This window comes from Mobula hypostoma, chromosome 6 (assembly GCF_963921235.1).
Source record: "Mobula hypostoma chromosome 6, sMobHyp1.1, whole genome shotgun sequence".
Taxonomy (NCBI): Eukaryota; Metazoa; Chordata; class Chondrichthyes; order Myliobatiformes; family Myliobatidae; genus Mobula; species Mobula hypostoma.
In genome coordinates this window covers 86,870,168-86,883,115 of record NC_086102.1, presented here as the reverse complement: position 1 = coordinate 86,883,115, position 12,948 = coordinate 86,870,168, and the positions used below count along the sequence as shown (strand labels likewise).

The window sequence follows — 12,948 nt, the reverse complement described above, 5'->3', positions numbered from 1 at the left end:
TCTCCCTTCATGCATGCTGCCTGACCTGTTAAGTATTTCCGGTGTATTTAAGTTTTATTTTGGATTTACAGTATCTGCAGTATTTTGTTTTTATAATTCTAAGTCAGGATATTGTGTGACGTAAAAGAGTACTTGCAGGTGGTCGCATTCTGACCTACCTTCTGTCCTGTCATCCTTGGCGACAGATGTCATTGATTATGAGGATACCATCAGGATAGCTTTAGTGAGGAACTGCAGTTCGATGAGCCTTTTCTAATCATTATAGCTTCAGTTCTACTATCATTTTAGCAAGTCTTACACCATAAGACATAAGAATAGGATTCGGCCATTCATCCCATCAAGTCCACTCTGCCATTTGATCATGACTGATTTCCCTCTCAACCCCATTCTCCTGCCTTCTATCCATAACCCTTGATGCCCTGACTAATCAAGAACCTATCAACCTCCACTTTAAATATACTCAATGACTTGGATTTCCACAACTGTCTGCAACAATGAATTCCACAGATTCACCACCCTCTGACTAAAAAAATTCTCCTCAACTCTGTTGTAAAGTGACGTCCCTGCATTCTGAGACTGTGTTCTCTGGTCCTAGACACGCCCACTATTGGAACCATCCTCTCCACATCCAATCTATCCACGCTTTTGAATATTTGGTAAGTTAAATCTTTTCTAGTGTTGTTAGATTCACTTTGCAATGTAAGGGACAGGACTATACTTGTGTAAATAAGTGTTCTTGGTGGAAGTAACAATGTAATAAAATTTTATTATTTTATTATGACTGTAACTACTTAGTGGAAAAGGGGAAGTAATCACTAGCCATATTAATCATTGTCATAGGCACATATCTTATGTAAGTGCACAGCACGTTAGTTGATGCTGCAGTTCTTAGTGAACTGAAGCTGCGAGCAGGAAAATGACCCTTGCTGCTTCTGCTATCCCAATGCTATCGTGTTTGTTAGTTTGAAACAGATGGTACAGAACTGCAATTGGTAATTTGCCAAGCCATGGGCCACAGAGATGATCTTTTCTTGTTGGACTGCAAGTTAAAGCATGGATAATCTGCTGCTGCCTCCTGATTTCTTGGCACATCCTTCTATCTTGTACTACTCAACCATGAAATATCCAATGGGGCTGCGTCAAAATAAACTATCATTCACCTCTCTCATTGCCTACTGTGCAACTCTATCTTGCTCTTGCTTCTCAGCAAAATTTTATAATAAGTGTATCTTTCAGGCACTTTTCTTCCGGTTGCTCCTGTTCTATTGCAGTTTTTGAAATATATTAATTACAACCAGCTTTCAGTGCATTTTTGTTCTATATATTATCATCTCTGTTCTAACAAAAAGGGAATTATATATTAAAAGTAATAATGGCAAGGTTTTTACCAAAATGTTCTATAAATCTAACCATTAAAATTTATTTTGAAAATATTTGAACATAACATTCCTTAATCTCATTTTAAGTGCCGTAAATATATGTTTAATGCAATTCTAACCATTATTTTAATATTAAAGTACCACCACCTCTAAAGCCTTTTGCCGCCAAAAATATTATTTCCTGTGGGTGGAGTTTGAATCTTCAAGGTACTACTTTGATACACTGAACTTAGCTTCAATGTAGCTAATTTATCTTTGACAACAGTCTGAGGATTTGAGAAATGTAGCTATGCATCATTATAGAATACAAAACTCATAGCAAGATTTGTAAAATCCTTTACACAATGACTCTATGCAGACAGAAATTGTGGCAAATGATGTGAATCTACTTTTGCTTTCATTAGTTCAGGAAGAACAGCTCAGTGCATCATTGCACCTTACGTCCTCTGCTGGATAGGTAAATGGAGCTCAGTTTAATCTTTCCACTGAATAGCAGGACCTCCAACAGTTTCCTCGATTTGGCACTGAAGTGTGAACCTAGAAGTATTCCAGGCATACAGAGTGGTTGCAAAATCTTTAGCAACTGACTATGAAAGTGCTACCGGGGAGCCACGGAATGATAGGTTCTGCACTTAACAGGTGGGACATTAGTTCAGAGAGGCTGAGATGTGTAACAAAAATTGGCTGGAGCAGATAGGCAAGGTTAAAGGAAAACTGGGATTATGGAAGCAGCAATCCTTCTCAATGAGCTGGTATTTAGGTGCAAGATGCTCTTGTCATTGCTGAAGTTCTGCTTATCCCCGGTGCTGTGAAGGATGGGCCTGGTCTCTTTGCCATGCAATGTTCTGCTCAGTTGCACATTACTGCACCGAATAGAACATTGTGTCCTTTATTAAAAGGTTCCTTCAGAAAAGCACCTTTGACCACGAGCATCAAATGAAAAGCATCTAGGAGGGAAATGGACAGTCAACATTTTGGGTCAAGACTGTCCAGATGAAGGGTCTTGACCCAAAAAGTCAGCTATCCACATTCTTCCATAGATGCTGCCTAACCTACTCTGTTTCCCTGGTGTTCTTAGGTTTTTTACTCAGAGAGTGGTTGGTGCGTGGAACGCACTGCCTGAGTCAGTGGTGGAGGCAGATACACTGGTGAAATTTAAGAGACTACTAGACAGGTATATGGAGGAATTTAAGGTGGCGGGTTATATGGCAGGCAGGGTTTAAGGGTCGGCACAACATTGTGGGCCGAAGGGCCTGTACTGTGCTGTAGTATTCTATGTTCTGTTGTTGCTCAGATTCCAGCATCTGCATCTCTTGGGTCTCCACCTTTGAGCACAAGCTCATCAGCGAGTTGTCAGCATGGGATGTACTCTATGCACTACAGAGTAGGATCATGTGGAAGGGTACTCTGAGCAGACTGTCAAAATAATTTGGCAGAACTCTCCAAAAAGCATCATGACCTTGCAAGAATGGCAGTGAGGTGCCGTGCCCTTCAGGTTCTTCTGACTGAGCAGTTAGAGTCTTATTTCTAATGCACACTTCCCTCGAAGGCTATGATGAAATTGAAACAATCACCACGCTATTTGTGGGCTGTCTTTTGCAAAACAAGGGGTCCGAATAAGAATGTAAGGTTCCTTGTCAATGTTCCTCCCAAGTATGTGGTGCAGTAGCGGGCGTTCTGATCTACAGGTTGTTTCCAGAGATGCATACATAGTGAAAGCTGCACTTTGGTCTCTCCAAAGCATGTTACAGTACAATGAGATTCGTGAGGGAATGGCGCTGGCTGACACATTTCAGGTTGCAGGAGTACCTGTAAAAGGATGCATTGAAGCTTGATGGAGTCAATACAAAGGCTGCACTGTACGGTTCTCCTGCCATTATACATTGAAGGTTTACCCTACACGGAAGCGTCGCAAGCACTTGAGGTTTGCACTATCCCAGGAAGCCACATGAGCAGCAATATGCTAAAACCAATACAGTAACACTGTGAATGTACAGGCTGCACAACGCTATGAATGACTCTGAGAAAGCCAAGCACACTTCTTTAAAATTTCTTGTATTTATTTTTGTGAATAAATTTTATTTTTGAAACTATAAAAAGATTGCAAATGCCCCTAGCACAGGGACTGGAATTATTGAAGATATGGTCAACTAGGATTGCCATTGTAAGTGGAAGGAATACAAGGAAAAAAGCTGTATGATGTAAGTATGCAATGTTTTCTTAAAATGTCAAATCATTTTATCAGTGTATTTATATGAAGCACAAATTTTAGATTTGTAAATATTTTAATAGCATTTTATCCTTAAAGCTAGCATTTCAATATGAATTTTGCAAAACCAAAATATAAAAAACGATTTGGGTTGAAGAGTTGGTTAAGAACATAAAATTTGGTAATTTCAGTATCCATCATTACATCCTTCAGATATTGAAATATCCATTAGGTAATTTACCTTCCAGATGATCAATCCTTTTAAGAACTCTAATTAAGAGTGACTAAGGAAACATCTTGTAAGTATACATGCAAGTTTATTTTACAGGACTATTACCAGTAATTATTTAGAGAGCGTTATTCAGGATGTATAACAAGGGACGCGCACTCAGCATATTCGCAGATCACCTGACAGCTATGGACAAATGAGCATAATAATAATCTTGTTTCTTTTAAATTCTCTTTATTGCTATCTGTGAATTCAGAGAAAATTGTATGTAGACAACACAACATACTGGTAAATTTCAGTGGTGGGAGTATGCAAATGGAATAACAAATTAGCTCTAGCCTTAGGGTTAAATATGGATGTAGTAGAAATCTTCTGTGTCAACCTGCAATTTCACATTTCATTGACTTGAAGATTTAGTTGGGGAAGAAAGTCTGAATGACAAAACAATACCATTTTCAGCAGGTTGAGGAAGTGAGAGCCCAGGAGTTATAAATAACCTGAATTTAGAGGGCTGATTTGCACTGTTCTGCCATTAGACTCAGGTAAACAGCATCTTGTGCTGAACAATCTGGCAATTGCCATGAAGTTGTTGCATTTGTACTTTTAACTGTTCGTTTAATAGGTAGAAAAAGTTGTGTGGGAATAAACAGAATTAACAATGTGATAATTACAAAAGATTCAATGTATTTTATCATTGTCTCTTGCCAGTAGTGGAAACATAAAGAGAAAATTTATGAAAACAAAATTCTACATTTTACTTTGTTTTCTTGTTCTTTCTGTCTATCATCTCTCCCTTAATCCAACTTTTTGTCTTTAATGTACTTCAATTTTTTCACAAAGTTATCAACAATTTTTAGGGCAATAGATTTTAAAGCTAAATGATGTGAGTAAGCTTTACAAAGCATGGTACTTGATGCCTTGCTCCAGCAAAACTTAGGTAATTGTAAAGAGTTGCCAAATGTCCTCAGGCTCTTCATTATTCTGTGGATGTAAAGAAAATATCCAAAGCTGTTCTAGGTCTCATAATTCATTTTCCAAATAAAAGGCTTCTGCGCTGGGAAGTGCTCTCATGTTAACTAATATCTTTGGTTTAGATGAATGCATAGCAGGTTTCCTGTAGTTCAGCTTGTGTTCTAGAATGTCCTCAGATTTTTATATAATGTTTAGGGAAATGAAAAACTTTGATCTATTATTTTAGTCTGCAATTGCAAAGCCAGGTAAGGTAAGACAGGAGTATTTCTGAGCAAAGGTCCAGCATTTGAATGTTGCCTCCAAAGTAGGACATGCCAGAAGAAAACAGTTTAACTTGGTTCAAATCCTCTAGACTCTCTTCATTCCTTTTCCCATCAGGCATGCAAAGACAGTCATTACCATTTTTGGTTTTACTTCAACTAGATCTTCTGGAAGAGCGTAGACTCGAGCTCCAATTTTTCTTGCCATTGAAATGGCATACCTTTGATTAAAGCAATGTAAAATGTATTTAGGTCAGACAAATCTTTTTAATAAGGCCAGCCATTAGTTTAGTTTAAATTAGTAAATATTTGCTGTAATAATATAATCTTAAATATAATTGATAGACAGAAAACATTATTGTATCTAAAGAGTGCGGAATAAAAAGTTAAGTTGTACTCTACAGGAACATAAGTAATGATACTGAGCGTTGTAAAATATCAGAGTAAATCTATTTATTACATTACTGCAGAGAAAATAAATGAATTGGTGGTTTTCAGGCAACAAACAAAAATGTTCATTTGTATAGTGTCTTTAATGTCATTAAAGTAGCTATGAAGAGTTCAATAAGACTGAAATTGCTCCAAGCCAGTGAGAAACTAGACTGATAACAAGAATGGTTTTCAAGAAAAAGAAGGGGAGAGAGCCAGTGAGATGAAGTACCTTCGTGGAATTAGGAGGGTATGTGAATTAAAACTGGGATCAGCAAATGTAGGATTGAAGGATAAACAGGATTTATTGTTAGTTAGGATATTGACACCTCAGATTAAGTTTAAGGAGTCTATTCTACCTAATTTGCTAGAGTTAGTTGGTCAGTTGATTTATTAATTTTAGAAAATAAGAATGGGAGCAAGTCCATCATAATTCACGTAGTTGCAGGAGGCAAGTAGTTGGGTGACTGTCAGGAGAAATGGAAATGTGAATAGGCAGTTAGCACAGAGCATCCCTGTGGCCATTCCTCTCAATAATAAGTACACTGCTTTGGATACTGTTGTGGGGATGACCTCCCGGGGGATGCCTTGGAGAGCACTGAGCATAGGTCCAAGGTGCAGAAGGGAAAGAGGGAGAAGAGGGGAGTGGTAGTGATAGGGGACACAATAGGATGACCTCCCGGGGGATGCCTCGGAGAGCACTGAGCATAGGTCCAAGGTGCAGAAGGGAAAGAGGGAGAAGAGGGGAGTGGTAGTGATAGGGGACACAATAGGATGACCTCCCGGGGGATGCCTTGGAGAGCACTGAGCATAGGTCCAAGGTGCAGAAGGGAAAGAGGGAGAAGAGGGGAGTGGTAGTGATAGGGGACACAATAGGATGACCTCCCGGGAGATGCCTCGGAGAGCACTGAGCATAGGTCCAAGGTGCAGAAGGGAAAGAGGGAGAAGAGGGGAGTGGTAATGATAGGGGACACAATAGTCAGGGGAACAGACCGGAGGTTCTGTGGACATGAACGGGACACCCGAATGGAATGTTGCCTTCCAGGTGCCAGGGTCCGGGACATCTCAGATCATGTCCACACCATTTTGGAGAGGGAGAGAGAGCAGCCAGATATCTTGGTACAAATTGGTACCAATGACATAGGAAAGAAAAGCAAAGAGTTCCTGAAAAGAGAATTTAGAGAGCTAGGTAGAAAGCTGAGAAGCAGGACCTCCAAGGTAGTAATATCTGGATTGCTGCCTGTGCAACGCCCCAGTGAGGGTAGAAACAGGATCATTTGGCAGATAAATACATGGCTGAGAAGCTGGTGTAAGGGACAGGGCTTCAGGTTCTTGGATCATTGGGATCTCTTCTGGGGGAGGTATGACCTGTTCAAAAGAGACGGGTTGCACCTGAACCAGAGGGGAACCAATATGCTCAAGGGCAGTTTTGTTAGAGCTGTTGGGGAAGGTTTAAACTAATTTGGCTGGGGATGGGAACCAGAATGAAGGGTCTCAGGATAGAATGGATGGTAAAAAAGCAAAGATAGTGTGCAGTCAGACTGTCAAGAAGGGCAGGCAGATGATAGGACAAAAATGCAGTCAGCAGGTGGGTATCAGTGCATTAGGGATGAAGAATCAAAAAGGGTAGCAAATGCAGTAGTCAGTGTTATGTCTCAGTGCACAGAGTTTAAGAGATAAGGTGGATGATCATGTTGCACTGTTACAGATGGTCAGGTATGATGTTGTGGCTGAAGGATGGGTGTCATTGGGAGCTGAATGTCCAGCTCTGATACATGTTGTATCAGAGGGATAGGAAAACAGGCAGAAGGGGGTGGCATGACTCTGCTGGTAAAGAACAACATCAAATCAGTAGAAAGATGTGACATGGGACAGGAAGATATTGAATCTTTGTGGGTTGAGTTAAGAAACTGCAAGAGTAAAAGGACCCTATTGGCTGTTAAAAACGGGCCTCCCAACAATAGCTGGAAGGTGGACCACAGATTACAATGGGAGATAGAAAAGGTGGATCAAAAGGGCAATGTTATGACAGTCATGGGAGATTTCAACATGCAGGTCAATTGGGAAAATTAGGTTGGTGGTGAATCTCAAGAGAGTGAGTTTATTGAATGTCTATGAGATGGCTTTTTACAAAAGTTTGTCGTTGAGCCTACTAGGGGATCAGCTACACTGGATTGGGTGTTATGTGATGAATGGGGGTGATTAGGGAGCTTAAGGTAAAAGAAGCCTTAGGAGGCTGTGATCGCAATATGATTGAGCTCAACTTGAAATTTGATATGGTGAAAGTAAAGTCTGACACAGCAGTATTTCAGTGCACTAAGGGAAATTACAGTGGTATGAGAGAGGAGTTGGCCAAAGTAAATTGGAAGATGTTGGCAGAGTAGAAATGGTATGAGTTTCTGGAAAAAATGAGGAAGGTACAGGATCGATGTATTCCAAAAACAACGAAATACTCAAATGGCAAAATAGTACAACCGTGGCTGACAAAGGAAGTCAAAGGTGATGTAAAAACAAAGGAGAGGGCATGCAACAAAACAAAAATTAATGATAAGACAGAAGATTGGGAAGCTTTAAAAGATTTACAGAGAGCAACTAAAAGAATGATTAGGAGGGAAAAGATGAAATATGAAAGCAAGCTAGCAAACAATATCAAAGTGGATAATAAAAGGATTTTCAAGTATCTAAAAAATAAAAGAGAAATGAGAGTGGATATAGGACTGCCAGAAAATGAGACAGGAGAAATAATAAGGGACAAGGAGATGAAAGATGAGCTAAATGAGTATTTTGCATTAGTCTTCACTGTGGAAGACACTGGCAGTGTGCCAGATGTTGAAGGGTGTGCGGGAAGAGAAGTGAATGCAGTTACTATTTCAAGGGAGAAGGTGATCAAAAGGCTGAAAGACCTAAGGTATATAAGTCACCTGGACCAGATGAACTGCACCCTAGGGTTGTGAAAGAGGTAGCGGTAGAGATTGAGGAGGCATTAGTAATGATCTTTCAAAAATCATTGGACTCTGACATAGTGCCAGAGGACTAGAAAATTGCAATAGAAAATTGCAAATGTCACTCCACTCTTTAAGAAAGGAGGAAAGCAGCAGAAAGGAAATTATAGACCAGTTAGCCTGACCTCAGTGGTTGGAAAGATGTTGGAGACAGTTGTTAAGGATAAGGTTATCAGTATTTGGTGACACAGGACAAGATAGGACAAAGTCAGCATGGTTTCCTTAAGGGAAAATCTTGCCTGGCGAACCTGTTGGAATTCCTTGATGAGATTGGAAGTAGAATAGATAAAGGGGATGCAGTGGATGTTGTATATTTGGACTTTCAGAAGGCCCTTGACAAGGTGCCACACATAGGGTTGTTTACCAAGTTAAGAGCTCATGGTATTACTGTTAAGTTACTGGCACGGTTAAAGTATTAGTTAATTGGTAGGAGGCAGTGAGTGGGAATAAAAGGATCCTTTTCTGGTTGGCTGCCAGTGACTGGTGGTGTTCTGTAGGGGTCGGTGTTGGGACCGCTGCTTTTTATGCTGTATGTCAATGATCTAGATGATGGAATAGATGGCTGTTCTGCCAAGTTTGCAGATGATACAAAGATTGGCAGAGTGGCAGGTAGTGTTGAGGAAACAGGTAGGCTGCAGGAGGACTTAGATTAGGAGAATGGGCAAGAAAGTGGCAAATAAAATACAACGTTGGAAAATACATGGTCATGCACTTTGGTAGAAGAAATAAATGTTCAGACTATTTTCTAATTGGGGAGAAAATCCAAGAATCTGAGATGCAAAGTGATTTGGGAGTCCTTATGTAGAACACCATAGAAGTTAACTTGTAGGTAGAGTCGGTGGTGAGGAAGGCAAATGCAATGTTTAGCATTCATTTCAAGAGGTCAAGAATACAAGAGCAGGGATGTGATGCTGAGGCTTTATAAGGCACTGGTGAGGCTTTATAAGGCACTGGTGAGGCCTTACCTTGAGTATTGTGAACAGTGTTGGGCTCCTCATCTAAGAAAAGATGTACTGGCATTGAAGAGGGTTCAGAGGAGGTTCGCAAGGATGATTCCAGGAATGAAAGGGTTATCATACAAGGAACATTTGATAGCTCTGGGCTTGTACTTGCTGGAATTTAGAAGAATGAGGGGACATCTCATTGAAACCTTTCAAATGTGGGAAGGCCTAGACAGAGTAGATGTGGAAAGGATGTTTCCCATGGTGGAGGAGTCTAGGACAAGTGGGCACAGCCTCAGGATAGAGGGGCGTCCATTTAAAACAGAGATGTGGAGAAATTTCTTTAGCCGGGGGGCGGGGGTAGTGAATTTATGGAATTTATTACCACGGGCAGCTGTGGAGGCCAGGTCATTGGGTGTATTTAAGCCAGAGCTCGGTAGGTTCTTGATTGGACACGGTATCAAAGGTTATGGGGAGAAGGCTGGGGAGTGGGGCTGAGGAGGGAAAAAAGGATTAGCTGTGGTTCAATGGCAGAGCAGGCTCGATGGGCCAGATGGCCCAGATGGACCAATTCCATTCCTGTGTCTTATGTAATGCACTGAAGCAAATATCAGCTAAGTTCTATATCCTCTGATACTCTTATCTCATCCATAGTTCTCCCAGAGAGGCCGCTAAAGAATGTTTATTTTTAAAATGTCCCATTGTTACAAAACTTAATTACTATGTTTTGGTAATACCCTGAAGCTCTTGGATGAAAATGCTTCTCTAATTCTAGTCTAGTGAGCATTACTAAATGTAATTCACCCCACCATAAGTAAGCACGCCATTACTTACCATGGCTCTATACTCTGAAATTTCCTCCCCAGTTTTTCCTCCTTTAAATTTACATCTTTGGACAAACTTTCAATTTTGTGTCAGTGTCATATTTTGTTTTGTAACCAAGGTGAAGTGAAAGAGAAACTGTGAGTTTAAAACTGAAGCTTTTGAGTTTTTTTTAAAACAAGCCTGTTGAGAAAGGCTAAGGCCAGTAGTTGAAGGACTTTGGGAACATACAGACACCTCTATGATTATAGAAGTGATCCCAGATAGTGTCCTGCTTCCATAATGCTAGAATCATGTTTATCATTCAAGGATATTACTGAGATTGCATAACATTCCTCAGTAGAAGGAAGATAACCTGAGATTGTGGTCCTTATTGACACTAATAACAGAAGTTAAGAATAGGGTGAGTGGTGAGATCCTGCCTGCCGTGCACCAACAAGTACAGAAGTTAGAGGACAACACGCATAAACATGTAGCTGGTGAGATGGCGCGTTAGATTACTGGGGAATTGGGAGCGGTTGTGGGGAGCCGGGACCTGAATAACCAGGTAAATTGCAACTTGGTACAGGTGGGAACAATACCCTTGTAAGGAGATTCTTAGATTGAGCATCAGATGCTACATTGAAAAAGACAAAAAAGAATTGAGAGAGATAAATAGCAATCAAGAGACTTTTAGGTTGGACCAGAATAAAAAGTACAAAAGGGTGTAAGATATGGTTTACACTGCATGTACACAAACACACGCTGTATTATGCAGGGCTGCGAAACTTTTAGTGATGTGGGATGGTGAAGTCAGGGAATAAGAAGCCCTGCTTATCCAGAGGTGTAGGGCTGGGAATTGGTTCTAAATACTCATGGATACAAAGTTCAGTAAAAGTAAGGAGTGGAAGAATGGTGGTGGGGCAGTGGGGAGTGGAAGGATGAGAAGAGTATTACACTGTTGTTTAAGAAAAGTATTACCATAATATATAGGAATAGAATTAGGCCATTTGGTCCATTGAGTCTGCTCTACCATTTCATCATGGCTGATCCATTTTCCCTCTCAGACTCAATCTCCTCCCTCGATATCCCTTCACCTCCTGACCAATCAAAAATCTATCAACCTCTGCTTTAATTTTATATATATAAAGACTTGGTCTCCACTCTCTGGCTAAAGAAATTCCTCCTCATCTCGATTCTAAAAGGATGCCCCCTATTCTGTGGGGTCCTCTGGTCTGAGACATCCCACCAGAGGAAAAATCCTCTCCACATCCATCCTATCAAGGCCTATCACTATTCGATAGATTTCAATTACGTCACCCTTCATTCTTCTGAATTCCAGTGAATACAGGTCCACAGCCATCAAACGCTTTTCATATGAGAAGCCGTTCAATCCTGGAATTGTTTTTGTGAACCTCCTTTGAACCTTCTCCAGTTTCAGCACATCCTTTCTAAGATAAGGGGCCCAAAACTGCTGCCAATACTCCAAGTGAAGCCTCACCAGTGCTTTATTAAGTCTTAACACTACATTCTTGCTTTTATATTCTAGTCCTCTTGAAATGAATTCTAACATTGCATTTGCCTTCCTTGCCACAGACTCAGCCTGCAAATTAACTTTCAGGGAATCCTGCACAAGGACTCCCAAGTCTCTTTGCACCTGTTTTTTTGTATTTTCTCTCCATTTAGAAAATAGTCAACCCTTTCATTTCTTCTACCAAAATGCATAACCATACACTTCCTAACACTATATTCCATCTGCTACTTCTTTGCCCAGTCTCCTAATCTTCTGTAGCCTCTCTACTTCTTCAAAACTATCTGCCCCTCCACCTGTTATCTGCAAACTTTGCAACAAAGCTATCATTACTGGAGAGAGGTGGGATGGTGTCCTGAAAAAAATGATGTCCGGCAAAATAATCGATTTGGATAAAAATCATCATTATATAAAAGAACGTATTGTGTTTGCCTCCAGTAAAGGAAAAGGATAGTGAAGAGCAAATTCTGGAAAACTATAAAGATTTGAAAAAAATTATAAATGTGATGCTGGGGGACCTGAATAATTCACATATAAGCTGGGATGATAATGGTAAAAAAAGACATGGGGAGGAGCAAGGAAGATGTTGCTGGAGCAAAACCAATCCAATTAGTATTTTGGGTGGATTATAAATTGCTAAAAGGAATACATCAGAACAGGCAGCTGCGTTAAAGTGGATCAAGTAACTGGCCCAAATGAGATGCATGCTGTTGCTGATGAAAGCAGGGGAGAAAATGCAGAAGACCCGCTTTAAATGTGCAAACTTCCATAGATTTAGGGGTAGTGCCTAAGATATGTAAATGCTACACTTTGTTCTGAAAAAGGTGTTGGGGTAAACTCGGTAACTACAGACAAGTCAGTTTAATCTATCGAGTGGGGAAAGTTCCTGATAATTAGGGACACAATTAGTAGACACTTGAACAACTGTGCATTGATTAGGGAAAACCGGCATAGACTTGCAGATTGGGTTTAACTAACTGATCAGCTGATCCTTGGTCAGTGTGGACTTGGTGGGATGAATGGGCTTGTTTCCATGCTGCATCTCTTCTGACTCCATATCTTGACAGAGTTTTCCCTGAACAGAGGGGTCTTGAGGCAGATGTATTTGATAAGATATAAACGTAATTTGGAAACACATTTGATATAGTTGATCCACATTGGAGACCATACAGCACAGGGATTAGAACATTGGCTA

The 12,948-nt window shown here is 40.4% G+C and overlaps 1 protein-coding gene across 1 annotated transcript in view; it reads right to left on the bottom strand.

Annotated features, from left to right (window-relative positions):
• Nucleotides 1-3,443: 3,443 nt before the first annotated feature.
• The window catches only part of LOC134348172 (plastin-2-like), a 95,411-nt gene continuing 85,906 nt past the window's right edge, over nt 3,444-12,948 (bottom strand). Inside the window, exon 17 of the mRNA XM_063051149.1 lies at nt 3,444-5,270. Coding sequence (XP_062907219.1) covers nt 5,138-5,270 — 133 coding nt within the window. The 3' untranslated portion in view covers nt 3,444-5,137. The remainder of the gene's footprint in view (nt 5,271-12,948) is intronic.